This window comes from Ixodes scapularis, unplaced genomic scaffold (genome assembly GCF_016920785.2).
Source record: "Ixodes scapularis isolate PalLabHiFi unplaced genomic scaffold, ASM1692078v2 PGA_scaffold3__209_contigs__length_174095766, whole genome shotgun sequence".
Lineage (NCBI taxonomy): Eukaryota > Metazoa > Arthropoda > Arachnida > Ixodida > Ixodidae > Ixodes > Ixodes scapularis.
This window is the reverse complement of record NW_024609868.1, coordinates 154,630,096-154,656,080: the sequence shown is the minus strand read 5'-3', so window position 1 is coordinate 154,656,080 and position 25,985 is coordinate 154,630,096. Positions and strand designations below refer to the sequence as shown.

At 42.3% G+C, this 25,985-nt stretch overlaps 1 protein-coding gene across 1 annotated transcript in view; it reads right to left on the bottom strand.

The window, feature by feature from the left end:
* Positions 1 to 25,719, bottom strand: part of LOC121837336 (tachykinin-like peptides receptor 86C) — a 67,895-nt gene extending 42,176 nt beyond the window's left edge. Inside the window, exons 1-2 of the mRNA XM_042292934.1 lie at positions 25,652 to 25,719; positions 25,143 to 25,358 (exon numbers count right to left, since the gene is read on the bottom strand). Of these exons, the coding sequence (XP_042148868.1) occupies positions 25,143 to 25,358; positions 25,652 to 25,719 (284 nt within the window). The remainder of the gene's footprint in view (positions 1 to 25,142; positions 25,359 to 25,651) is intronic.
* Positions 25,720 to 25,985: the final 266 nt, after the last annotated feature.

The following is a 25,985-nucleotide window of genomic DNA, read 5'->3' as shown; positions in this document are numbered from 1 at the left end:
AAGAAAACAAAAGGACCTTTTATGACTCTTTTCAAGATAAACTCAAGAATGATCTCAAAGAGTTCTGGAAGTTCGTAAAATTAAATAAACAAAGAAGATACCTCTGTTCCTGGTTTTTTGCAAAATGGCAAGTTAGTAGACAGCGACTTGGCAAAAGCAGAATATTTCGATTAATATTTTAAGTCTGTTTTTTCGCTTCCTGCACGCAACTATGTCCGTTCCTTGTCTAACGGGACCACAGGAGTGGTATGGCCGAAGTGAATATCGTAGTAGGTGGCATTAAGGCCTTATTACGAGACATTGACACGTCAAAAGCGTACGGACCAGACGAAATTTCACCCGTAATCTTTCACAATTGTAGAGAAGAAATAGCGGAGTACCTTCAAGTAATTTTTACAAAATCATTAAACACTGGTTTAGTTCCGACTGACTGGAAAAGAGCAAATGTTACTCCAATTTTTAAGTCTGGGTCCAAAAATCTAGTTGAAAATTACCGCCCGGTTTCACTTACATGCATTGCTTCCTAGATATTTGAACACATTTTATATAGTTCAATATATAGTTACCTAGACTCTAGTCATTTCTTTTAACCCTTGCTGCACGGCTTTCGTCGAGGTTATTCATGTGTTACACAACTTGCAGAATTTACCCATTTCGTTTCAAGTATCATAGGCAACAGACAGAGTGTTGATTATGTATTCTTGGATTTAGCTTTTGACACCGCGCCACATCATCTATTGTTAAACAAACTTGCATCTCTGGGCGTCAATGATAAAATCGTCAACTGGGTTGCTGAATATCTTTCCGATCGCGAGCAATGTGTGGTACTTAATGGTAAAATATCTTCACCAGTGATTGTGACATCCGGAGTACCACAGGGAAGTGTGTTAGGGCCCTTGCTATTTCTTATATTCATTAACAGTATTTGTGAGAACATACAGTCTCATATTAAGTTATTCGCAGACCACTGCATAGCGTATAGAATTTTTGAAAACTGTGAGGACGCCAGTGTGCTTCAAGACAATTTAAATGTGCTTGAAAACTGGTGTGACCGTTGGGAAATGAGCTTAAATATCTCCGAGCGTAAACAAATGTGTTTTTCTCGCAGTACGTCTTCCCCGACCCAATACAAACTCAAAAATGTGATACTTGACCGTGTAGAAAATTATAAGTACCTGGGAGTTCATATGTCGTCCAGTTTGAAGTGGAATGATCACGTCGTTAACACTCTTGCTAAGGCTAGTAAAATGCTTATTTTATTGGCAGGAAGTTTGAAAATACGTCTCACAGCGTAAAACAAACAATATATTTTTCTTTCATTCCACCTATTTTAGAATATGCTTGTGTCATTTGGGACCCGCCACAAAGTTACCTTGAACAAAAGTTGGAACGGGTTCAAAACCAGGCATTACGGTTGGTTACAGGTGATCACAACCCTTATACAAGTTGAACAAAAATGAAAAACAGTTTAGGGTGGGAGTCACTCAAAGTGCGAAGAAAGTGCTTGAGATTGAAATTCTTTCACAGCATATATTACGGACCGACTGGTATTGAAAGAAGTCTTTACATATTTGAACCACACTATGCATCTGCAAGACGGGATCATTCTAAAAAAAGCCGAGGAATTTCGTTACAATACTGACTGTTTTTCGTTTTCATTTTTTGTTGAAACCATTCGAGAGTGGAATACACTTAGGGAAGAAATTGTAACTATTACTGATAATGATCTCTTTTATGATAAACTGCAAATCTGTACCCGCGAATAATAATGTATGTTTTATTGTTGTTTTGTTTATCTAGTGTAGAAATATCTATTGTTATTGCATAATGTTTCCTGTATCCCCCTGCATAATGCCTAACGGCGCTGCAGGTATTCATGTAAATAAATAAAAAAAAATAATTGCGACAACAATGCGTGATAAAGATAACCAATATGTGGTCATAAGACATATTTGAGAGAGTGGACTTACGATAAATATTTTGACTTCACATTTTAGCGGTTTCTTTTGTTGTAGAATTTCATGAGCATGCGTGCAATGTGAGACGTCTAATTGAATGCATGGCTCAGGCACGAGCTTTCTTTGCTCCAGATCGCGCTCAGGCTTCCGAAAAATTCTGAGGTGCATTAGCCTTAAACCTCCGCACTAGATTTCATTTAAAAAAAAAAAAGAGAAATAGATGTTCCAAATTAAACAAACAATGTATTCCCGTGCATAGGGAAGAAGATAAAAAACGCGCTTGATATAAACGCGACGGTAGCTTTACAGCGTGCAAGAACTCATAATTCCTTTATTTTTTTTTTTTTAAGAAGAACGGGATTCTGATTTTTTTATTTTTTTTTGCAGTGAATTATCTAAACATGCAAAGGTGACAAGGGTATCTCCCACAGAAAGTCGGAATGCTATGGCACTTTATTGATATCTGTCTGTTGGAGGCCCATAGTTACATGGTATATTTGTATCTACCCGTGTTTCAGTGTCAAGTAATAAAAGCTTTAGTAAAATAAGCGTAATGGCAGGATATACTCAGAAACATACGTCCACGAGCTAATCGAATTTGACTATAAAAATGAAAGCCGTTTACAATTCCCTGTAACGCCGGTTAGAGCGCAGCTCTTGAGGAGGAAGATGGAAGCGTACTGAGGGATAGGTGACTCCTTGAGGTGACGTGACCTAAGGGGGCTCGCGTGACCTGAGGGGGGTCACATGACCTTAGGGGGTCACGTGACCTCAGGGGTCACGTGACCCGCCTCAGGTCACGTGACCCCCTTAGGTCACGTGGGACACGTGACCTGAGGGGGTCACGTGACCTCAGGGGGTCACGTGACGTAAGGGGGTCACGTGACCTCGCGGTTACGCCGACGCCGACGGCGACGCCAACGCCGACGGCGACGCCGCTCAAGCCGGAAACGGGCCCCTAAGAGCTGCGCTCTAAAATAGCACTCCACACTAAAAGCTATCATACCCTGAAGGGCGTTAAAAGGGCGTTCCAGTAACTTCAGGCCTGGCTATACCTTTTCAGCACCGTTATAAAGGGTAATATCCTCTTTTTAGTCACAAAATAGGGTTCTGTCGTAGTGAGAACAATTTTTTATTGCCTAGAAAGGATGTGAAAAAGGTGCTTCAGCGGAAAAGATTGTGAGCGATCTCACACCATTTTAGGCTAACTTAAGTGAAGTGATTTAGTCAATATATCGAATGTTGATTGATAATATGCATTTTTCTCATTTGAAATAAGCATTTCTCAAATTCCAGATGCCACGTTCTGTGTAAAATATCGGCAAGAATAAAGCAGCACAGCTGTAACTTTCATGCTTGCGGACGCGGTCAACTGAGAATAGGTATATTTCAGTTGATGTGAATATAAGACGGTGGTGCAGTGGACTGTATTGTGCTTTCTGTCTTATGTGCTTCATTTAATCTATATTCTAGTTTCTGAGCATGGGAAAATGTGTGACATGCGTGCGGCTAGGAAACTTGCGTCTCATAAAATATATATTTTTGACCGCTGATGAGATCAACAGAAACCTATTTTTAGGGTGTTCGTTAGTACTTTAAGGGTATTAGGTAGTACTGGTATGATCGTTCCCTGAAGGCAGAAGAAAAAAAGAACCGGAAGAAACACGTGAGAAGTACGCGTGAGATCGAGGCGGCGGGTGAGCGCGGGACAGGCAGCAACGAAGCTCGAAGCAGCAGCTGCGAACTCCGTCGGGGTGCCCAGACCCCGAGAAACTCAGTGTTGCTACCTCCTAAACGGTCCAGGCACCGACCTGCCGGAGGTCGACTGGACTGCGCGGGAGGCGATCAGCAACAAAAACAGCACCTCTACAAGGCTTTGACGATTCATTGCTCTCCAGCTCATGGACCATTCTACGACTCATACGCATAACCGTTCCCTCGGTCTGCCGTCATCATCACTGAGCCACCTGCTAGCATCGTTGAACCAGGACTTTAAACTTCAAACGCGCCAGCTCCTCTGACTTGAATCTTAAAAACAGACATCTAATTACGTACTCTTCAGCTGTCTCATGCTTACAGTGTCTCAGATAACTTGAAAACTAAAAAAATACACAAAAAACCGGAGTGTTCTGCGAGTGAAACAAACTATATGTTGTCAGCAAGCGTCTTAAACCAAGTGTAGGAGTCTTTCGTGTGTGCCTATTTATTAATTAAGACTAACTAACTAAATTTTGATTTATATCTTAAGGACCGAGCTGTGAATGGCTAAGTTGAAGAGCGCATTGAGAAACACCTAATTCATATGCTTGCCTTGCGCGTCCCTTATATTTTGCCCCACAATAAATCCCGCGAAATATAAAATAAGATCACGTGCCAACGCTGTGAAGTGACGAAGTTAGTTTTATCACCGTGTCCGAGACACGGCTTTCAGGTGGCAGGTACTCGTGCTTATCTTTAAAGCCTACACCGACAGGACGCCCTGCCTAGGACGGTACGCCAGTGATGAGGAGGCGCTTCGATCATTCCTGCAGAGCACGTCGCAGACCACTCCACGCACGACGTGAATGCGTTGTCACGTATCCTTTTTTAATATTTCGCGGGCTTTTTTTAGGCTACTTAAAATATGCGTAAAATGTCTATCACGTATCATGTAGTTTATTTCGGTGTTTCTCAATGCGCACTACAACTTTGCACTTCACACCTCAGCTATTAAAATAAAGTTGGCTATTTGGTTTAATTATTTGAATAACTAGGCACATTAGAGACATTTCGTGCACTTTCCTTTAACGCTTGCTAACGACGTACAGTTGGTTTCATTCATGTAAAGCGCGCCATGTTTTTGTTAAGTTTGGTGCAAGTTATCTGGTATATTGCCAAGTGTAAATACCTTTATTTTCCTTTCAATTGTACACCGAATGCTTTTCCGGTGTCTCGCATGATTCATTTTATCAGTAATCACTAAAACACCACAAACGCCCTCATTGTGTTTGTTTCAAAACAGGTTGCTATAAAATCCTCAGTAATGTAAAATATATTGTTTACTTAATTACACGTATACATGCTAAGCCGTTAAGCATTATGAAGTGGTACATACGTAAAAAGAAGCGTCTAAAAAACCTAAAATGGTACATAGGGCCTCGCTCTTCGATTGAAGTTATTAAATTTCATACATCGGAATTTAAAAGAATTTCTCATGAATTATTAATTTCTTTTCTTGAAACATTTTTAAGTTTTCTTCGGTACAGTTCCTGGAAGCTAGGCTATTGAGGTTTGTAGCTGAATAGTCTTTAACAATTCAGTATGTTAAAGATTACTCTTAAAAGCAAACGCTCTTTTTCAAGAAATTAAAGGCACTTTAAAGCTAAATCATCGAAGCATTTCCAGACAACCAGGAGTGGAAACTTGACGTGTTAAATATATGGTCCAGTAGGTCACGGGTTAGACCCTAATGAATCTGTGATAAAAATATTGTATGTTTAAAAAGATGTCCATATCCCCAGATAATTTCAGAACTACAACCATTTAAATAGGAAGCACAAGGCACACGAACGCCTGCAGAAAACTTTAGAAGAAAAATTTACAATCAGTGATCCGCATGTATACGTGTGCTTTTCGTGTCAACTTAGTTGGGCGCAGCGTATTTTGCTTTTATTTGAAGGGTAATTTTCTCAACCGCACTGTAGAACAATTGACCTCATCAGCTCAAGTTATTCGTTTAGCCATTGTCTTAATTACAACGCCACACCAAAAAGGTATATGCATGGTTAGCAGTGAACTTTGTTCAAGGAATAAAATCACTACACGAAAACGACAAATGCATAGAAAGAAAAACGAACGGCGTTAACGGAATAGCGTAAGTAAAAAAACATTAAAGCACTTTAAAGCGTTATTTTGTGTCACAAAATATCAATGTCAAAACATACTGAAACACTTTCCCGTGTTGTTCTTTAAAAAAGTTTCAGACGACCATGCGTCAGGCAGTTCGAGGTATTTTCAACGGAGTATTGTACTTCAAGTTCTGTCCTAAGAGAATTTTGTTAGTACAGAGACATTCTTAGTTATTTCAAAAAGAAAACGGATCGGGAAGGCCGGGCAGTTTCCGGAAATGCGGCGCTGATTTAGAGAGAGTCATCGAGGCACGTTTCTGTCTCAATAAATCGCACTTATTACAATAACGCAGAAAATCACCGTGCCAGCACTACAGACCATACGGCGGACGACCTGATAAAAGTTAGCGCCCCAAGCGATTTCCCTGTATTCACACTGTAGTTGGTGTCTATTAAAACAAGACGCACGCGTTTTATCTCGAAGACGCATATCAACAGTTCCTGGATAGAAAGGGCAAAGTGGCGAATTTTCAATCCCCAACCGGAGGCCAGCACTCCTGTCTCATCTGAGTCCCTCGCAGCAATCCGGCAGGAGACGTAGAAGACCCACCTCTAAGACATGGCTATCTATGAGGAGTTGCTCACACAATATGGCAACGATGCGAGGAACCAAAGTCAACGCGAGCAGAAACTGAGGGAGAAGTGGAGACGAGAGCGCGCGAAGAAGTCAAAACCCAAACCCCTGGTCAGAATGATTAGTGGGCTTTGATTAGCTGCCTTTGTTTCCACGGCACTCGTCGAAAGCCTTCTGACGGAAGCACCGACCACATGACGCCGTGGTTCCGTGTTCCAACGCCTTCGAACAGTGCACTGGAGAGTGGAGACAAAAGCTGCCTCAGTCTCTAATCCTAATTATTCCAACTAAGCATTCCCACTAGGGCTCCGTGTTTTGACGCCCCTCCCCCCCCCCCCCCCCTAAGCCCGCTCTCCTCTCTGTTTCTCCCTCGGTATCTGTCGTTATAAGGATATATATATATATATATATAAGTCGAAGATCCGTACTACTTCCGTGGTTGCTATGCTAGGAAGTTCATCGTATGCATTACGACAGCTTCGCCGAAAGGCTCGGCTTTGTCAGGATATATATATATATATATATATATATATATATATTGCTACACGCTACCTGGTGTTAACTTCAAATCCGGCTGACTGAATGCTACTGAACGTTCACCAAAACACCGTTGTACTTCTCATCTCCTTCTTCGCCTAGCTCTTACACACACCCCTTCCCGCTTAAAAGAGTTATCACAGTACAGCAAGCAAGTTATCAGCACTTTGGTCCTTACACTAAACTGGCCCATGAAAAAGGAGGGTTGTTTGTGGTATGTACATTTTCAGGTGATGAACATGCGCTAAAAATGTACTGCACTTCCATGGAGTTCCCACTCGTGTACTCTATTTGGTAGGGTTTCAAGTTTTTAAATGACCTCGCAAGAACCTTTATACCTAGGCAGGAGCTCCTGAGCTCGTCATTTTTGCAGCCGTTCTCTCCGAACCAAGACCAAATCACCCGGAGATACACATGGTCTCGAGCCAGCAGCGCTATATTGAGTTGCAGCACGCTATTGATCATGTAATATATCCATTCTTCCTCGTTTTCGGATGTCACGCAGGTGCCGCTGAAAGTTATTGTCAGCAAAATCTTCTCCCCTATCCCACCACGTTACAGATTATGAACATACCTGGGGAAGCACGGTTATTCTGCCATGAATAAGTTGGAATGGTGAGTAACTAGTGCTTCACTGCTTCACGGTATTTATCGCGAAAGCACCATGAGGAAAGAAATTGTCCCATTCAGTATGCTTGACATTTACGCACAATCAACGAATGCCAGCAATTTACCTGTTAGCTCGCTCGACCAACCCGTTAGTCTGTGGTCCATAGGTAGGTGTTTAGGCGTTAATTATACCTTGAGATATAATTTCTTGTGAACACATGGCAGGCGTAAAAGCTGTACCTCGATCACTGATGATCATCCGTGGCACTCCGTGTTGCAGGAGAAGCCGGGTTCTAAAGGACCGCCCCACTTCTTCGATTCGGGTAGAGCCACGGAGGAAACACTATCCATTCAGTAAGATCATCTTCCGCCACGAGAATAAAGCAGTTGCCTTCCAAAGTAGTTGAAAAAGGCTCTATGTGGTCGATTCCCCACACCTCAAATGGAGCCTCTGGTGGTGGTATAGGGTGAGGTTCGCGTGGTTTGGTTGTATTTGGTGAGTTGCGTTTCTGACATTAACGAGCGAGGTGCTACGTAGCTTGCCAGTTTCTTTTGAAGCTCGGACCACAAGTACTTTTCTAATATCTCCTGGAGAGTTTTTTCATGGTTTTGATCCCCCCCCCCAAAAGAGTAGTTGTTGCAAATATGCAGTACCGCTCCATGCAGTGAAAAAGGGAAACCTGGCACCCAATGTCAAGTGCTGGCATTGCGATTGCAAAATTACCCGCTACGAATTCGGTACGCTTTTTGTAGTTGATTAGTCGTGGTCAGTCAATTGAAGTGGAGGCATGATGCCTTGGATTTCAAGATCTTGTTTCTGGCGAGAGTTTAAATTAAATGTAGGCCCCAACAGCAAGCATCGTGATCAGGAGAATCCGGCAGGTCATTCACAGGGTGACGAGATAGAAAGTCTGCATCTTGGTGATCTTTGCCACTCTGATGAAGAATTGTGAAGTTATTTTCTTAAAATAAAATCGACCAACGAGCCAGTTTAGCTATCAAATCTTTCTTGCTTTGGAGCCACGTCAAAGTTGAGTTATGGTCACAAGTGTGAAGTGTCGTCTATAGATATCTGGCCGGAAGTGTTGCGCTGTGCAGACTGGTGCAATATACTGAAGATCTGAAGAATTGTCCTGGCTTTTTTGCATCTATCAGATGGCGACTTGCGTATGAAACAACAAATTGCGTTTCGTCGTCTTCTTGTTGCAACAAAACAGCGCCGAGTCCCTTCCCACTGGCAACTGTGTGAAGATAGGTCGCCTTAGCAGGCTCAACGTGGGCGTGAATTGGGGAACTTAACAAGGCACTCTCAGGTCTTCGAAGGAAGCTAGTTCCTCTGCTTTCCATAGCCAGGGTACGGTATTACGCAGCAGACGGGCCATTGGACTCGCACGGCGAGCATAGTCAGAAATGAATATGCGAAAGTATGATGGGAATCCCTAGAAAATTTTATCTTCTTTGAGGATTTTGGAACAGATTAATCTGTAATGACTTTAAGCTTGACAGGATCTTGCGTAAGTCCTCTCTTTGATACAACGTGTTCAAGGTAGGTTACTTTGTTTAAATGCGCAAGAACACCTTTCTTGATTCAGGCGAAAGTAGGCATAGGAAAGCGCATCCTATATTTCTATGATGTTTCCATGTTTTAATCAAATGTGCTCCCATACAGAATCGCGTCATCTAGGTATAGCAGTGCGATGGTCCACTTCCGGTGGACTAACACCCTGTTCATTAGCCCCCGAAATGTCACAGGTACATTACAAGGCCCTAAAGCGTTCTCGTAAACTGGTAGAGTCTATCCGGCGTCAAAACGCATATTTTTCAGCCTGAATGGGTCGAGCGCTACCTGTCAGTATCCTGACAAGAGATCCCAGGTGGCGAAATATTCTTATCCTTGTAGCCGATGCAAAGCATCATCCAAGAGAGGTAGAGTGTACACATCCTGATTTGTAATGCTGTTGATTTTCATATTACAAACACAAAACCGGATAGCGAACCTGATTTCCTTCTTTTGACGAGCAACACTGGAGAGGACCACGGGCTTGATGAAGGAAGGATCACTCCTTCTTGAAGCATGTCATTAACTTGCGTTTGAATAACAGTCCGTTCGGACGAAGGAATTTTATGTTGTGACTCGTAAATAGGACAGCTGTCTCCGGTGTCAATGGGATGCTTGACTAAAGACGTACAGCCGAGTTCACTTGGAGAAAGTGCGAGGCAGCTACGATGACGCTGTCATCTGTTTATTGTCAAGATCACGATTAATATTAAATTTCTGACAGGGAAGATTATGGATGTCTGCATTTGAGTTGAATTGAAGCGCGTCTGTACTTAGCTGCACTTCAGTGCACTGGGGCTGGGCGGTTCCGACGTGTTCCCCAGGTTTGAGCGTGATGTCGTTCAATCAAATATTTACGGCCAGGACCACGAAGTTTACCCACAAAAAAGATGTTGATGTGTAGGAAGAGACAAACTCGTGCCCAGGTTTAGCATGAAAGAGAGGTTCAAAAATCACGTCCAAGCTTCAACTGTTCTTGGGCGTATTTACTGGAGCACACGCAGGAGAGTTCGCGGGTATGGTGGCCGTTGTGCAAACGTAGACTTGGTTGTCACATGCGTGCTACTTGCAGAGTCAGTGCAAAGTAAAGCTCGAAGCCCATTATGGACGTGGTTTAGTAAATCTCTCAGAAGTGCAGTTATGCCATTCCATTCGTTCAAGACAAGTCGAGCGACACCAACATTTAGCTTGCGCCTTGATGAGAACCAACAGTCAATTGTCAATGTTGAGTCTGTGTTGTCTCTTGAATTTGGAAGCTCAATATTAAGAAGGCTCTACTGCACCACTCGTAGCCAAGCACTATCGGCCAAACAGAGTTCTCGAGGACCACAAACTTATTGGTGATGTACCCTTAACTATGTCACTTGCAAAGTGAGCATACCTAGGGTGTAGATAGAAGTGCCTTTCACATTGAACAATCCAAGTGACGCCGTACTAAGACTGCTGAAACCAAGGATAATGCCAGATTTTGTTGCTCCTGTTCCGAATATTTTAGCACTCTACATAGCCACTCTGCCTTTCCCTAAAAAACGTCAACAAGAAGATGGCATTTTAAACACCCTGCCACCCTGAAGAAAAGAGGTTTCCGCTTAAAAAGTCGGTTAATTAAAGGCCCTTCCAGGAACTTCTCAACTTCCGTTATATGTATATATATCTTGGCTCCGCCATTATTTTGGCTTTCGGCGGGTTCGTAAAAAATTTGATTCTTTGATCCATTGGATTAAGTACGGTTCATTCATCTGCACAAGTTAATTTATATATATATATATATATATATATATATATATATATATATATATATATATATATATATATATATATATATAAAACTGAGAAGAAAAAAACCCTTAGTGAAAACAGCAACAACGGACGATTTAATCTTCGACGTTTCGGCCGGAGTCCGGCCTTCGTCAGGAAGACATATATATATATATATATATATATATATATATATATATATATATATATATATATATATATATATATATATAGAAGACGAAAAGAACCCTTGGTGAAAGCAGCAACAACGGACGATTTAATCGTCCGTTGTTGCTGTTTTCACCAAGGGTTCTTTTCGTCTTCTGTACCCACGCCTTCGGCCCCTCCGCCACCATGCCAGTTGTATATATATATATATATATGGGTCGCCCCGGATAGGCGAAACTTGTGGGTTCCATCCCCGCTCCTGGCCCAATTTTTCGTCAGCTCCTTTTCCCTTTCCCTTCCTCTAACATTAATCCAATAAATTCTATAATCACTCAATTGCGTCGTCGTTCACAATATTACTAAAGCTGCGCTAGGCGATCTTTCCTCACTCCCATTATATATAGGTTGCGGCCTGCCACCATCTGGAAAGTTGTTCCCGTGGCTATCTCAAAAAACAGACTTTTTTCAAAATTTGCAAGCTGAACTGACGTGCTACGTCACTGCCGCAACTCGAAAGTAGCATGGACATTAAGTCTGGAGTGGCTGTCGTCTACTCAGTTAAGCGAATTCGAAACTAACCTTACACAGAGAGCTGCATATTCAAAGATTGAGTCAGCCGAAACCAGTGGCCGGAATGGTCTAATCGATTAAGGTGTCGCACCGAATAAGCGAAGGTCGCAAGATCATATTCCTGGTATTAAATAGATCGACAACTATAGTACTCCTCCTCAAGAACCATACATTCAGAAACATTACTTCAGCTTTGATAATCACGGCCAGCTTAAAAACTGGCTTCACTGATCTCAAGCATCTTATCATCGCTCTGCTGACAATGAGATTGGGGCACGAACCGAAAAGAACGCCATACAACGGATCACCAAACAAGAAAAGTGAACATGATAGGCCACACCCTCAGCTTCTTAAGCTGGCAGTCAATATAGTGACTCACTCTTTTATTTGATGTGCCTAGTAATAAAACAATCGGCTTAGTCTTCCAAGAGCAGGCCACCAATAAATGGACCTCAAGACTCGTTTCTTGTGACAAATCATTACAGTCCGAACGCTTATCTCCTGAAAATATATTGAATAAATGAATGTTATTATTACAGCGTCTCACGCAACTTTGAAGTTAATATTTTAACTTATGGTATATAAGTGAAAATATTAACTTTTGCATAGTTTCAACATAACATTCATCTTCAGCCGTGTATTTAAAAAAAAACAATTAGAAAACTTAGCGGTTCTTACTGAAGCAGTAAGAAATCCCTTTTGAACGCGTTTATTGCAAAGTCCCTCATGTAAAATATGTCAAGCCCTTTGAAGCACGGGACAAAGCTGGCGCAGGAGAGCGATACTGTCCACCAGACAGTTATTGAAAAAGTACTGACAAGTATTTGACGGACTCAGGGTTAGAAGTGAGCACGGGATCACCCTGACCATGCGGACCACTCATTACGTCTTCCTGCTCGTTCAGGTTACGGCTTGCCTCCATCTTTCGGCCCCAACGTTCCTGCCGGACCGTGAAAACGCTGTTCTGGTGAACGAGTACGGCAACCATCGTGACGAAGCCCACCCACGGCATAAATGTGCGGCCCATCTTCTGGAAAATCATGCTCCGAGCTGGGTCATCGAGATGGCCTGGACCACGCCAGCATCTACGTCATCATCAAAAACAGCAGCGCCACCTAGAGTCAACTATGTATACGGCTGAAATCACTGAGCACGGGTTACCCTGACCATGCGGACCACTCATTTCGCCTTTCTGCTCGTTCAGGTTGGTACAGTACCCTCGTTAAACTCAAAAAGAACAAACAGCGTGTGTTTACTGTTGTTCCCGTGCTCACAAGTGTTTTACTAAACTGTTTGTGACTGAGTTGATATCGTAGGCTTCCTTCTAAAGGTGTCCGGCGACGTTGAGGCTAACCTCGGTCCGATGAGTGATAAACAACTGGAACAGTTCAATGACATGCACAAAATGCTGGTAGAGGTTAACGCTCGCTCGCTTAAAATAGATCAGGCTCAGTCTGGTATACTGGCATCGTTAAACGAAGTTAAAAAATCTCAGCAATCCCTTCAAACTGCCATAACAGGTATTAACGCTAGACTGTCCGAGGTTGAATAAAAAAACTATTGCCGTGACTGAGGAAGTTGGCGTGACAAGACGTCTAGTCGAAGTAGTCTAACAAGAAAACTGGGCACTTCGAGCACGTCTGGACGAGGCGGAACACTGCTCTCGTCGTGATAACGTGGTTTTTTACGAGATAACTGACAACTTATCTGAAACTTGGGCACAAACGGAGGAGGCAATTTTGGACATATTGAGGCAGACGCCGAATATTCAAGTGGCTGATGGAGCTATTATTCGTGCCCACAGGATCGGAACTTTTTGTCGTGATAAATGTCGCCCAGTTATCGTTGAATTTGCTTCATATAAACTAAAAAAACAAATTCTACAGTCCAGGTCATCGTTTAGATCTAGTCGCATTTCCTTGAGTGAGGTCTTCTCAGTTGGAATACGTCAAGCACGGAAAAAGATGATTAAATTTGCGAAATCCAAAAGGGCCATTTTTTAGCTTCGACACAATAGAATGCACATTAGTAATAAATGTCTTGTTTACGATCTTGTTAATGATAACGTGCTCGAAAACAGTCCCTCCGTATCAGCTGTTGTTTCCGGGACACAAAGTTTGCCTTCTGCTGAGGACGCACCTCAAACGTTGGATTCGGAATAGGAGGCAGCGAGGGGAACGGTATGTCATGATCCTGTCTCAAATGTGCCGGCATTTTTACTAATATTAGAAGCATTATTAAAAAACGAGACGACTTGTCTATCTGGGAAAGTGCGTGACTGTGAACTTTTTGATCGGTCTAAGAAATATAATATTTACAGAAATGACAGACAAGGTAGGTGCGGTGGGGGTGTTTTAATTGCAGTGGGTGGTCGAGTTTCATCTTTTTGTATTAACGCGACAAGTGGTTTAGAAATACTTTGGGTCTGTACAGGTTCTCACCACAGCAGGTGGATTATGGGAGTACGCTATAGACCACCGTCATGCCCATCTCTCTTTGTTAAAGTTTTGCATGACTCTCTAAACAACTTTGTTATGCGTTTTCCCTAGTTCACTGATTTTTCTGTCGCGCGACTTCAATTTTCCTTCTATCGTGTGGACAGAGTATAATCTATCCACAATTGCATCATCATGGATGTGCAATGACTTTGTGAACCTTTGTTAAGATTTTAATCTCACTCAGTTGGTTACTGAACCAACCAGAGCAACCCCGTTATCCTCAAACATATTGGACCTCGTTCTGTCGAATCACCCTGACCTAGCTTCCCCAATATCATATCTTCCAGGGCTTAGTGATCATTGTATATTATATTTTTGTGCTAAAACTGCAGTGCTGAAATCATAGTCACGTAAAGCAAATTCGAGATTATGCAAAAACTGACTTCGTCAAAATTAACAATGATCTAGCAACTTTTATTGATACATTTCTAGAAGGATTCTTAGACTGTTCAGTGGAAGCGAATTGGCAAATGTTTAGGAATAAAGTAGAATCCCTTACTAACCTGAATATTCCCCTTAGGACTGTACTCGAACATTCCCTGTCTCCGTGGGTGAACAGAGCCCTCAAACGTCTCTCAAATAAAGAGAAGCGTTTATTTCAAGCAGCCAAATTTACCACATGTGAACGGCGGTGGTCCAAATACCGCACTGCAGCAGAAACATAGAAAGAGGAAGTTAATAAGGCTAAGTCTGAGTTTTTTACGCGCACCCTGCCCGATATGTTAACAAAAAGCCCTAAAAAGTTCTGAAACATCAGGAATAAAAAATTGATTTTTTTTAGTCTAAAAAACGAAAGTAGGGATGTTATGTCAATTGAAGAGTGTGCGAATGTATTGAACCGAGTTTTTGTTGAATCCTTTTCAGGTGACAGCAGCACGGAATGTCCTCTCTTAGACATTTTCAGACTACTTACCGATGGACCCCATCTTGCTTGATTGTGCTGGTGTCGAGCATGTCATTGAAACATTAGCATTGTCGTCTTCAACGGGAGTGGACGGTGTTAACTCAAAGTTTTGAAAAATACTAAGCATTACTCTTCAATCATCTTAACTAAACTTTTTGATCAGTCTATTACAGATCATGTTCTCCCTTTAGATTGGAAGGTGGGGAAGGTGTTTGCCATTCACAAGACTGGTGACAACCATTCCCTTTTAAATTATAGCCCAAACTCGATAACCAGTGTTCCTTGCAAACTCCTTGAGCATATAATATTTTCTAAGCTCGTTAATTTCTTAGAATTTAACAACTTCTTCTGTCCATCCCAACATGTATTTCGAAAACATTTTCATGCGAGACACAGCTTGTATCATTCATACATGACCTTCACTGCATCCTGGAACGAGGATCACAGACAGACTGCATTTTCCTAGATTTCTCCAAAGCGTTCGATAAAGTATGTCATAAACTGCTTCCTTCTGAAACTGTCCAAACTTAACATAGATGCTAACGTTCTTGCATTGATTCAATCTTTTCTATCACTGCGGTCACAATTTGTTACAGTAAATAATAGTAATTCTTCCTTTTCGTCTGTGGCCTCTGGGGTTTCCCAGGGATCTGTTTTGGGACCTTTACTTTTAGAGCGCAGCTCTTAGGGGCCCGTTTCCGGCTTGAGCGGCATCGCCGTCGCCGTCGCCGTCGGCGTCGCCGTCGCCGTCGGCGTCGGCGTCGGCGTAACCGCGCGGTGCATCATGGGAAATGTCCCATAATGCACCGCGCGAGCCCCCCACCGGGGTCACGTGACCTCGTGGGGGGGCACGTGACCCCCCCGAGGTCACGTGACCCCGGTGCATCATGGGAAATGTCCCATAATGCACCGCGCGAGCCCCCCACCGGGGTCACGTGACCTCGTGGAGGGCACGTGACCCCCCCCCCCCCCCCCCCGAGGTCACGTGACCCCCCGAAGTCACGTGACTCCCCTGAGGTCACGTGACCCCCGCCGATGTCGCGTGACCCCCAATGACGTCATCGTCACTGATGACGTCACCGGCATCCACATCGTCATCGTCATCATCACTGATGACGTCATCATCACTGATGACGTCACCGGCATCCACATCGTCATCGTCATCATCACTGATGACGTCACCGGCATCCACATCGTCATCGTCATCATCACTGATGACGTCACCGGCATCCGCATCGTCATCGTCATCATCACTGATGACGTTACCGACATCCGCATCGTCATCGTCATCATCACTGATGACGTCATCAGTGACGTTACTGATGTCGTCACAGGCATCCACATCGTCATCGTCATCGTCACTGATGACGTCACCGGCATCCGCATCGTCATCGTCATCATCACTGATGACGTCGCCGGCATCCGCATCGTCATCGTAATCATCACTGATGACGTTACCGACATCCGCATCGTCATCGTCATCATCACTGATGACGTCATCAGCGACGTCACTGATGATGTCACCGACATTCGCATCGTCATCGTCATCATCACTGGTGAAGTCATCAGTGACGTCACTAATGACGTCATCGGTACCCGCATCGTCATCGTCACTGATGACGTCATCAGTGACGTCAGTGATGACATCATCGGAATTCATCATCGGGAAGGTCACGTGACCCCCCAAGGTCAAGTGACCCACCCCCTGGTTAGTAAACCCCCCCCAGTGCCCTTCCCTCCTCCTCCTCAAGAGCTGCGCTCTAATTCGGCGTTACAGGGAGTTGTAAGCAGCTTTCACTTTTTTTTAATATTTATTATCGACCTCCCCCTTAATGTTTCCTCGTCTATTTGTTTATTTGCTGACGACTGTATGATTTACGGTGAGATACTTAATGATCACAATAACATCCTGCTTCAGTCTGACATTAGCGTTATCTACCACTGGTGTGCCGTGTGGTCTATGACGCTTAATACTAACAAATGTAAGTCCACGCGTGTATCTCGGCAGTCACGTGAAACTCGGAACTACTATCTTAATCAGGTTCAGGTTGACACGATATCTTCTTACAAATATTTAGGTGTACATATAACTTCCAATCTCTCATGGAAAACACAAATACAGTATATCACATCTAATGCTAACCGTATGTTAGGCTACCTCAGGCATAACTTTTCATTAGCACCCGTTTCCCTCGAGCTAATTTTTTATAAAACTCTAGTTCGACCGAAGTTCGAATATGCAGCCTCTGTCTGGGATCCCGGACAAGCCACTCTCATCACCGCGTTGGAAGGCATTCAAAGTAGATCCGCTCGTTTTATTCTTTCTAATTATTTATATACATCTAGCGTAACTTCTATGAAATCTACTTTGTCACTCCCGCTCCTCTTTCTGCAGCGTAAGCTTTCACGCCTCTCTTTATCTCACAAATTTTATTTTTATAACTCTGTGCTTCACGACAAATTAATTACTCGTCCCTTTTATATTTCTGCTCGTCATGATCATCAGCACAAAGTTGAGGTACCAGTCGCTATAACATCTACATTCCAATCTTCTTCCCTTCCTCGCACATCCCTTGACTGGAACCACCTTCCCGGAGCAATTGCATCTATAACTGACAGTGTACTTTTTAGGTCTGCTGTTACCAATCTTTTTTTTTTTTTCAGTGTGAATGTCCATACATTACAGCGTTTTGATCCCAACTTTGCTGACCCCCTCTGTAATGCCTTCGGGCCCTGAGGGTAAAGCACAAAAATAAATAAATAAACAAACTCTAAGGATGGCTTTGAAAGCGATTTTTGACAGTTGGTTTCGTGTTGTATACATTCCCACCAAAAGCTGTATGTTGGAAATATCTACGGGCCTTCATTGCTCGCGTTTGTCGGACCGTAGCAAATGAGGTCATATGAAAAACTGTCAGCAATTAAACGCAACTTCCTTGCCCCAGCGCAAAGGCCATTTGTATGAGAAATTGCTCGTGTCCAATGAACAGATAGCAAGCAATCCTACAAGATATATGAGAACATAGACGAACCATATAAGAACCATATGAGAAACTAATATATGGTTCTTATATAATTCATACATGTTCTTATATACTTTGTATGTTCATATGTGTTGACTTGACACAAAAATTTATCATACAAACGAAACTTTTCAATAGTATGCTTACTCTTTCTTGCCCTCCATAGTTTCACGTCATAGCCCGCGCGACCATTGGTGTCCCTCTTTCTTTCTCTCTCTCTCTCCTCTCTCTCGCATCCACTATGCGTGCATAGCAACGTAAACTGCTTGTTCGTAGAATAATTATGTAGCCGCAGAGTCATTCTGTGGTGAGATTTTATGCGCGGTGGCATTTCGTGCAAAATGTCGCAAATGCCTTCAAATGGGCCTGGATAAAGAAGTGATTTATATACATACAATTGATTTGCCACGTGTGAAAATGCCTATCCCTATGATAGCAGGGGTGGCTGGTTAAAATCCCCGCCAAGCCTTACCGCATCATCATTGCAATTAACAAAATATCCGAGCCAGCTAATATTCTTTTTAGTTTCATGACTATTGTCTATTAATGAGTTGCCTGATATTGAAACACATCTGAAGATGTCTTTTTGAAACAGAACACTAGTTGTTCTGTCAACTGACCACTCTATAAAATTGCACAACAAAAAATAAGAATACTACGAAGACATCTAATAAATAAATCATTTTAACGTGGCTTATATCTTGAACTAGTTAAGACAATTTTAAGAACATTTTCTTCGTAACATGTTTTCTTTCAGAACTGTCACGTGCGGGATCACCGGTTCAGTTTTGCACGAATTTCAAGATAAAAAGACAGTTCAGCTTGGTCCTCCTAATCAAAATTTTAGTTATGGTCATTTACTAAGTGGTACTTTCAGTAACCGTTTCTGACTTCATTCAAATTTGAATAATCATTTGTTCCTTTCCAAAATTCAAATTCTGAAATTCCTACGGTTTGCTCATTTATCTGCGGATTGCATCCTTTTTGTTCCCCTGAAGCTGCTGTACTTTACCAAAGTTATTTTTTTCGCAGGTACTTGAAACTCTAAAATATAGAATAAAAATAAGCGAGGTCACAATTGATTAATTATTAAAATATTGATCTAACACTTCCTTTCAACTATGGCATTGAAATTACGGTTACAATCATCATTGCTGACTTCTCACTCTATGTTCCTATGCCATATAGATGCAGCTTTACTGTGATGGTTATTGTGTTTATAGTGTACCAATAAGTAGGCCTTCGTGGCCGTGTTTGGACACTACCAGAAAATAAAGTATATTATCTTATTATTATAGACTTCTCATACCTCCTTTAAAACTGTGTTTTATCACTCGCTACTTTTTCTTTTTCAGAACTCTAGTATTCTGAACAAAAGCATTCATAGCTCCAACAGTCCTAGAAATACAACCAAAAAGACTGCATTCCCGAGACGGAGAAGGGAAAAGGAAGCATAATTCCATTAGGAAGCTTTCTGCTCCATCTGAACAACCGCAAACAGGTGACCGCCTCCGTGCGCTGGGACTGTTGTCGTTACCGCGGGCTTAGCTTGGAGGCAAGCCCCGTCTTCTTATTGTGCGCGCTTTAAAACTCCCCAGGGTTCATAGCAGCTTGCCTCGACAAAAAAGTTTGATTGAGTTGCGGCACACGTTGGGGGACATCGAAATCTATTATTTTGCTCGGTGGGTATTTTTAGTGACCCTAATTTGATTCAATGCAGTTGTCTATGTTTTTCTGCTGTAGGAATTTGTGACTTTGGTATAGCCGAGTCCGCGCAAGAGCAAGGCCCCAAGATTTTTTATTTTTTTTTCAGATGATAGTTCAAGAACGAAATGTGGTCCTTTTTAGCACGACATTGCGTGAGTGTGATTTCTCAAAGCAACGAAATTTCCGATAATATTTTTTTCAGACATTCGTTTAATATTCATGAGCTGTCTGCTCCATCAGTAGCTTTCGCAAGTTTTGTTCAGTTAAAGATAACAAATATGCCCCAGAGATATAAGTCCGTTTGCAAACCATTGCTTCATTACAGCTGTTTTTGTTGATAACTGAACAGTAGATAGAAACATCGTTTACATGTTAATCTCATAGATCGAGCGTTAGCCTATTGAAAACATAACATGGGTTATACTCCTGATATACTGATATCTTATTAAACCATATGGAGCAACCATTTGACATAATATAAGCACTTTTCCGAGCATAGGACGCAGGCGTCAATTTGATGCTTGACAAGGGTGCTTGTTGTTTTATATTTTACAATAGGAAATATTGTATTTAAATAAATCTGGCACACAACACTGAGTTTAATTTGCACCACTAAAGCCTGGTGCACATGCAGCGACTGTTGCGAAAAAAAAAATCGTTGCGACCGCCGACGCAGCGTGTGCGATCGCAGTGTTTGGTTTCACATGCTTCTGCAACCGAGCCGTTTCTGTCGGCGCGGCCGGCTGTTCGGACACGGACGCGACGTGTTTGACTTTGCCTAAAATACAACAGAAGCGTCTTAATGAACACAAATGTTTTACGAATAGAATATGTAACTGGAAATTATTAATAATTAAGCATTAAATCAAACGTTTTAAGGTGGCTAATTTTATTTTCGAATACGCAATTATCTCGGCTGGTTGACGATGAAGTGACGGTGAATGAACGGCTGCTTGACAATGAAGTGATCACACCGACTCTGCGACAAAATACCAACTTGGTGGAAACCAATCGCAGAGCCGCTGCGACAGTGTGACTGCGATTTTAAGCGCACATTTACTGGAAATTGCGTTGATTTCGGACGAGAATCGCAGCATGTGAAACAGCCTTTAACATTGTGACTTACGCTAATGAGTGTTAGATTTCCTTCATATGGGTCCTCTCTGCGGGACTATGTAATATCCATCGTATGTTTGCACATGTTTTTAAACAAATTTAAAGTGCATTTTGTGGTTCAACAAATTATTCAGTTTTTTTTTCTTAATTATTATATTTTGAAACGTTCTTAAACACTGAAACCGGCGACTGTGCTTGAACTTTGAATATTCATACACGATATACGCATTTTAATACGTTAAGGTAATTTGGTTATATAATTCTGACCTCATATTTCCAACTATTGCATCCGCATAAAAGCCTTCTTGTACTGTCGTCAGTCAAAGATTTGTTTATTCATCTAAGCTTTCGTTAAAATGACTTAAATCTTAAAGTACTGAATTGTGGAAGATAGCCTTTGGGTAGAGGAGTAAGTAAGGGGAGAATTAGGTACTCGCAATCGATCCCCTATTGATTCGATGCTCTTTGGTCGCAGCCAGTGCAGGATGTTCTATCCCCTTTGCCGCATTTGATGTGAGAACAATGGTTGGCTTTTATGTCAAGAATCAAAACACTAGACTACAGGTTAGCGATCGGATTCTATCAAATGGCAGCCCAATCTTCTCAATCCATTGTTTCAACCAGTCAAATGTTACAAACGCTCGAAGTTTTATACGGGTCTCCTTTACTCATTGACCGTTGAAGAAGCGAAGGTCGGGGCTAGTCCTGAGTATTCCCCAATAGTATTCGCCAATTGCGGTATTCCCCAATAAAAATGCCGATAAAAGAATCACGGAGCAATGTGCGTGGACGTGCAAGAAACGTACGTTACGGCTTTACAGTATTTTGTTTGTTCTTAAATGCCGTTCATTATGAGATTGGTAGCAATATCAACATGCTTCCCACCCTCCTCCCGGAACCGAATGCACTTACACCACCTTTCGGTGGTGCATTACCCTCGTGCCTGAAGAGGTGACTCTAGCTCAACAATGATGGCAACAGAATTGTCCTTTCGGTACTTTTTCTTTTCTTTTTCATCGCCCCCAACATGTGAACATACGTGCCCAGATTTGCTCGTGCATATGCACGCGCAAACGGCTGACAGGTCGCAAGAGGCTTCGGAAGAATGGCCGAACTTTACCGGGCTTTGATCAATCTTGGCGTCGCATTGATTTACCTGGGGCCTGGATTGGCCGGCGCCTGGTTGAGTTCGGCCATCTTGCTAACACGTCGTACGACCTTTTTTTGTCGAGAATCTGTACGGCCCCATCTATGCTGGGTTCCAGCTTAAGTCCAGACGCAGCAGACGCTAGGAGCTAACTGGACCAATCAAGCAATGTCACAAGCACATGTCACGGGGCCTTTTCTGTTTATGATTGGTTTAGTAGCAATAAAACATATGCAGAAACGTGACGAACACTATAACTATACGCTCTTGACGATGTCTGATTGTTCCCATTAGCGCGTAGCCTGGCCTATGTCTGGACGTAAGGTGAAGCGAAATATAGCATTCAGAGGTTACCACCTGTACTGGGCCATTAAAAAGGTCCCTCCGAGAATGCCATCTCTCGGTCACTGGTAGGCTGGATGCCGAGTCCAGGCGTGGGTGCGATGCACTAAGAAAGGGCGGATTTTATGGGTCACACAAACGCCGTCACGCAAGTAGCGCGAATGCATTCATCTTTAGGGCGAATCTGTCGATAAGGTGGACATATCTACCGACCTATAAGTGGCAACAATATGCCGTAAAAAATAGAAAAAAAATATTACGCCCATAATACTGACCACGCTGTGGATAACAGTTCTAAATCTTGGTGGTGCGTTTTTATATGGCTCAAAGCGGACTACGTGTTTTGAAGAAATACTCATAAGCTCGAGAGTGCAGTATAAAGTAATTATAATCGACCTCAAAGTTTGAAAAGTGAGCACAGGGCAACGATATCCACTTGGCAAAACAATTATGAGCCCAATTATAAATTAGTCGGTTCCTTCGTCATCCTTAGTCAATGAATGCTTAAAACAATAATAATAAAGCTCCCTCAAATCCCAGACCTCTAAATCTGTAAATTCGCTTTTTGTTTTTTCGCGAACATCGACCGTAAAACACCAGCTTTAGCGCCAGCATCTTAGCTTCATTGAAGCCAGACATCCGGCGCAAAAAGGAAAGCTTCCCAGAATAGATTTCTTCCTGTCCTTTCTACTTTCGCGGCGGCTTAGAGAAAGGGACAAGAAAGAAGAAATACACAGCACCGTATGCCGAAGAAATGTCATTGACTGATCCCGGGTCACAAACAATTCGAACTTTTTTCCCTCTGTTAAGCGCGATGCCGCTACTACGTCGAATTGCAACTGACCAGATTCTTCTGACGCAATCAGGCGACTGATGGTGGCCCCGGTGCAATGGCCTGACGCCGCCAGACAAAGAGGGACTTCTGGGCAAGATTTATGGCTGCAAGTTGTCCCGGGTTCGCGCCGTGGCCATCCGTCTCTCGAGTCAGAAGGAGGTGGAATGCTTGCGCTTGATCACCGGCGCGTCCAATAAAGTGGAGTGGACAGGTGAGGTTATTCGTCTTTCTTCGCCCCTCTAGCCGGTGCCGCGGAGATCATCCAGTGCGTTAACCTTCCCTGTTGTGTACGTTATTTCGGTGCTTGGTTTATTTAGCTTCTGAAGTTGTGGCTATTGCTTTCCGGGTTTATGATGGTATTAGTGTTTATTCAGCCCACCGGAAGGGAATCAAAATTCTTCGATGCTGTAGTCATCAAATTACAAGAGGATTTTGCTCTTCATAAGACCGTTCTTAGTTTATGTCGTAGCCTCGGAAATGATTCTAGCTCAAGAAATCGGAAAAGGCGATTGGTAAGGCACAGCATTGAAAAGTACACATTTAAACAACAGTCCACAAAAGCAGGCTTGAAGGCAGTCTGAAGCGGCACCTGTGCAAGTCACAGATGTGCCATCAGCCATTCATCACCGATACTAAAGTCAACATAATGGGTCTGCCTTTTCTGACAGCCAAAACAATTTAAGAAAACATGACGAGTGGGACGCAGCTCTGGTAATTTCTTAAAGCGGAATCAGCGTTTAATTTTTTTTTTTTTTGAGATCTATGTTTTAGTAAAAAACATTAACCTGGCTGAGAGCTGAAACGCCGCCTCTGAGGACTGCTTTTGAGGCATAAAACTTCTGCTTAAAAAAAAAAAAAAAGTTGCATTAGCTAAAATAAGTAAAATATTTTTTGGAAACCTTCTGTCCTCTGAGTATGGCGTTCTTTAAACGTTCAATTTCTTGTATCTCTGTTACTACGCCAGATGACTTACTTACATGCATAGTTACAAAATTTTATGTCATTTTTAACTTTCTAAATGAGTGTAGAATAAACTCCCAAAGTTGAGCATGATTGAGGTGTTAGTTTTGCCTATAAAATCAATATTCTACAGCACGTTTATATAATCGCTACTACAATCAGTCATTACTTTTATTAAGCTTTAGAATTCCTCAAAAATAAGAATGTTACAGAGCACATAATAATTAACATTAGTTCATATTATAAGTAAGGAACTGTAGAAGTTTATAAAGTTGGCCGAGTTGGGGATAAATTGTCAAAGAGAAGCCGAACAATAAATGATCATAAGAAAAGAACAAACTAGGCTTTGTCATTGACTTAAATTTAATCGAAGCAAACAAAAACCACGGAAACCTCAAATAACCTACTACGTAGATGTTATCAACCAGTGGCTTCGTAGTAACTTAGACGCTATATCTTGCATTGGTTTACCGGACTTTATTTTCAACTCAAGCACATGCTTCTTTGCATCTTAATATGCAGAAAGCATTGATATCGGGGTTGATTTTTGGATGCGATCTAAATGACTGATGGGGAACTCCTCACCATCTGTCGCAGATCCAAGCCCTTTCCACATTTTACTGACATGAATATGACGCGGCACCGCAAAAAAAAAGAAAAAAGATGAAATTTTGGGGGTCCTACATTGTACGGTATGTTGAAAGCACATTCATCATCTCACCTGAATTGCATGTTATGAATGCGAGACAGCGCTTCCAAGTTAATGTCAAAGAAACGGTTGATAATATCCCTGTAGATAATCAGTCAGGGTTTCCTTGGTTTGCGTATTTTCTTATTAAAGTTCCAACTAAAATTGTATTTTTTTAATATGCCAAAACCTGGTATTACTCTACTTGCCGCTTCTTTTCTTGCGTGTTTTTTTTTTTTTTTTAATTCAACTTTAAGAAACTTTAGTTTGATATTTTGACGTATCTACGAGAGAGGGGCTTACAGATACTCGGCTGATGAGATGGTCGGCGGTCCGTCGGGCCAGACGAGCAAGCAGACGATGCGCACATCGTCGTCACCGTAGCGGTACGACTTGGTCCTCGAGAAGAGCAGCGTCGGCAGCGCCAAGAGCCCCGACGCCCCCCAGATAGTGCCGATGGTGACCGCTGCGTGGCACCTTGACAGTCGACCGCACAGTGGTCGCACGATGGCGAAGTACCTGCAAAGGCGTAATCACTCTTACCGCAGATTTCCAAGGAGATAAAGGCGTAGGCAGCAAACATTACATGGTGTCCAGAAGCACGAAGGGAGGCAAGGCAGGGGAGATAATACAGGAATACTTAACTATCACCTCGTACAGTATTCTCTTTTCCTTACAGTTATCAATGAATAGTTTGCATTTCTTGTTCTATTAAACCCTTCAATCAACTCCTCCCCGCAGGCGTTATCAGCGACTGCACCATATATATTTTCGGGTAATTATAATTTCGCGTATCGGAGGATTGCACTGACTCCGATTGGTATTCAACTTTACATTGCTCTTTCTTTTTCTTATTTTCCTGGGTTATATTTTGGTGCATGACTTGAATTGCTCAAATTGTTCACTTCTCGGACTGTGTGATCAGAACTTGCGAGCTTCCTTCGGTTTTGAATTGAATATATCCCGTTTTAACTTAAGTTGGGCAATTGACGAACTTTTAAAGAGGAACAAAGTTAATTACTCAATTTGTTAAACAGAAGCGACACCAATGCTCACTTGTTTTTCTTAAGTTACGAGACAACGAGATTTAAACATCAGTACTTGAGTATCAATGTAGTGCTTGTAGGACTATCTTGTTGTCGTTAT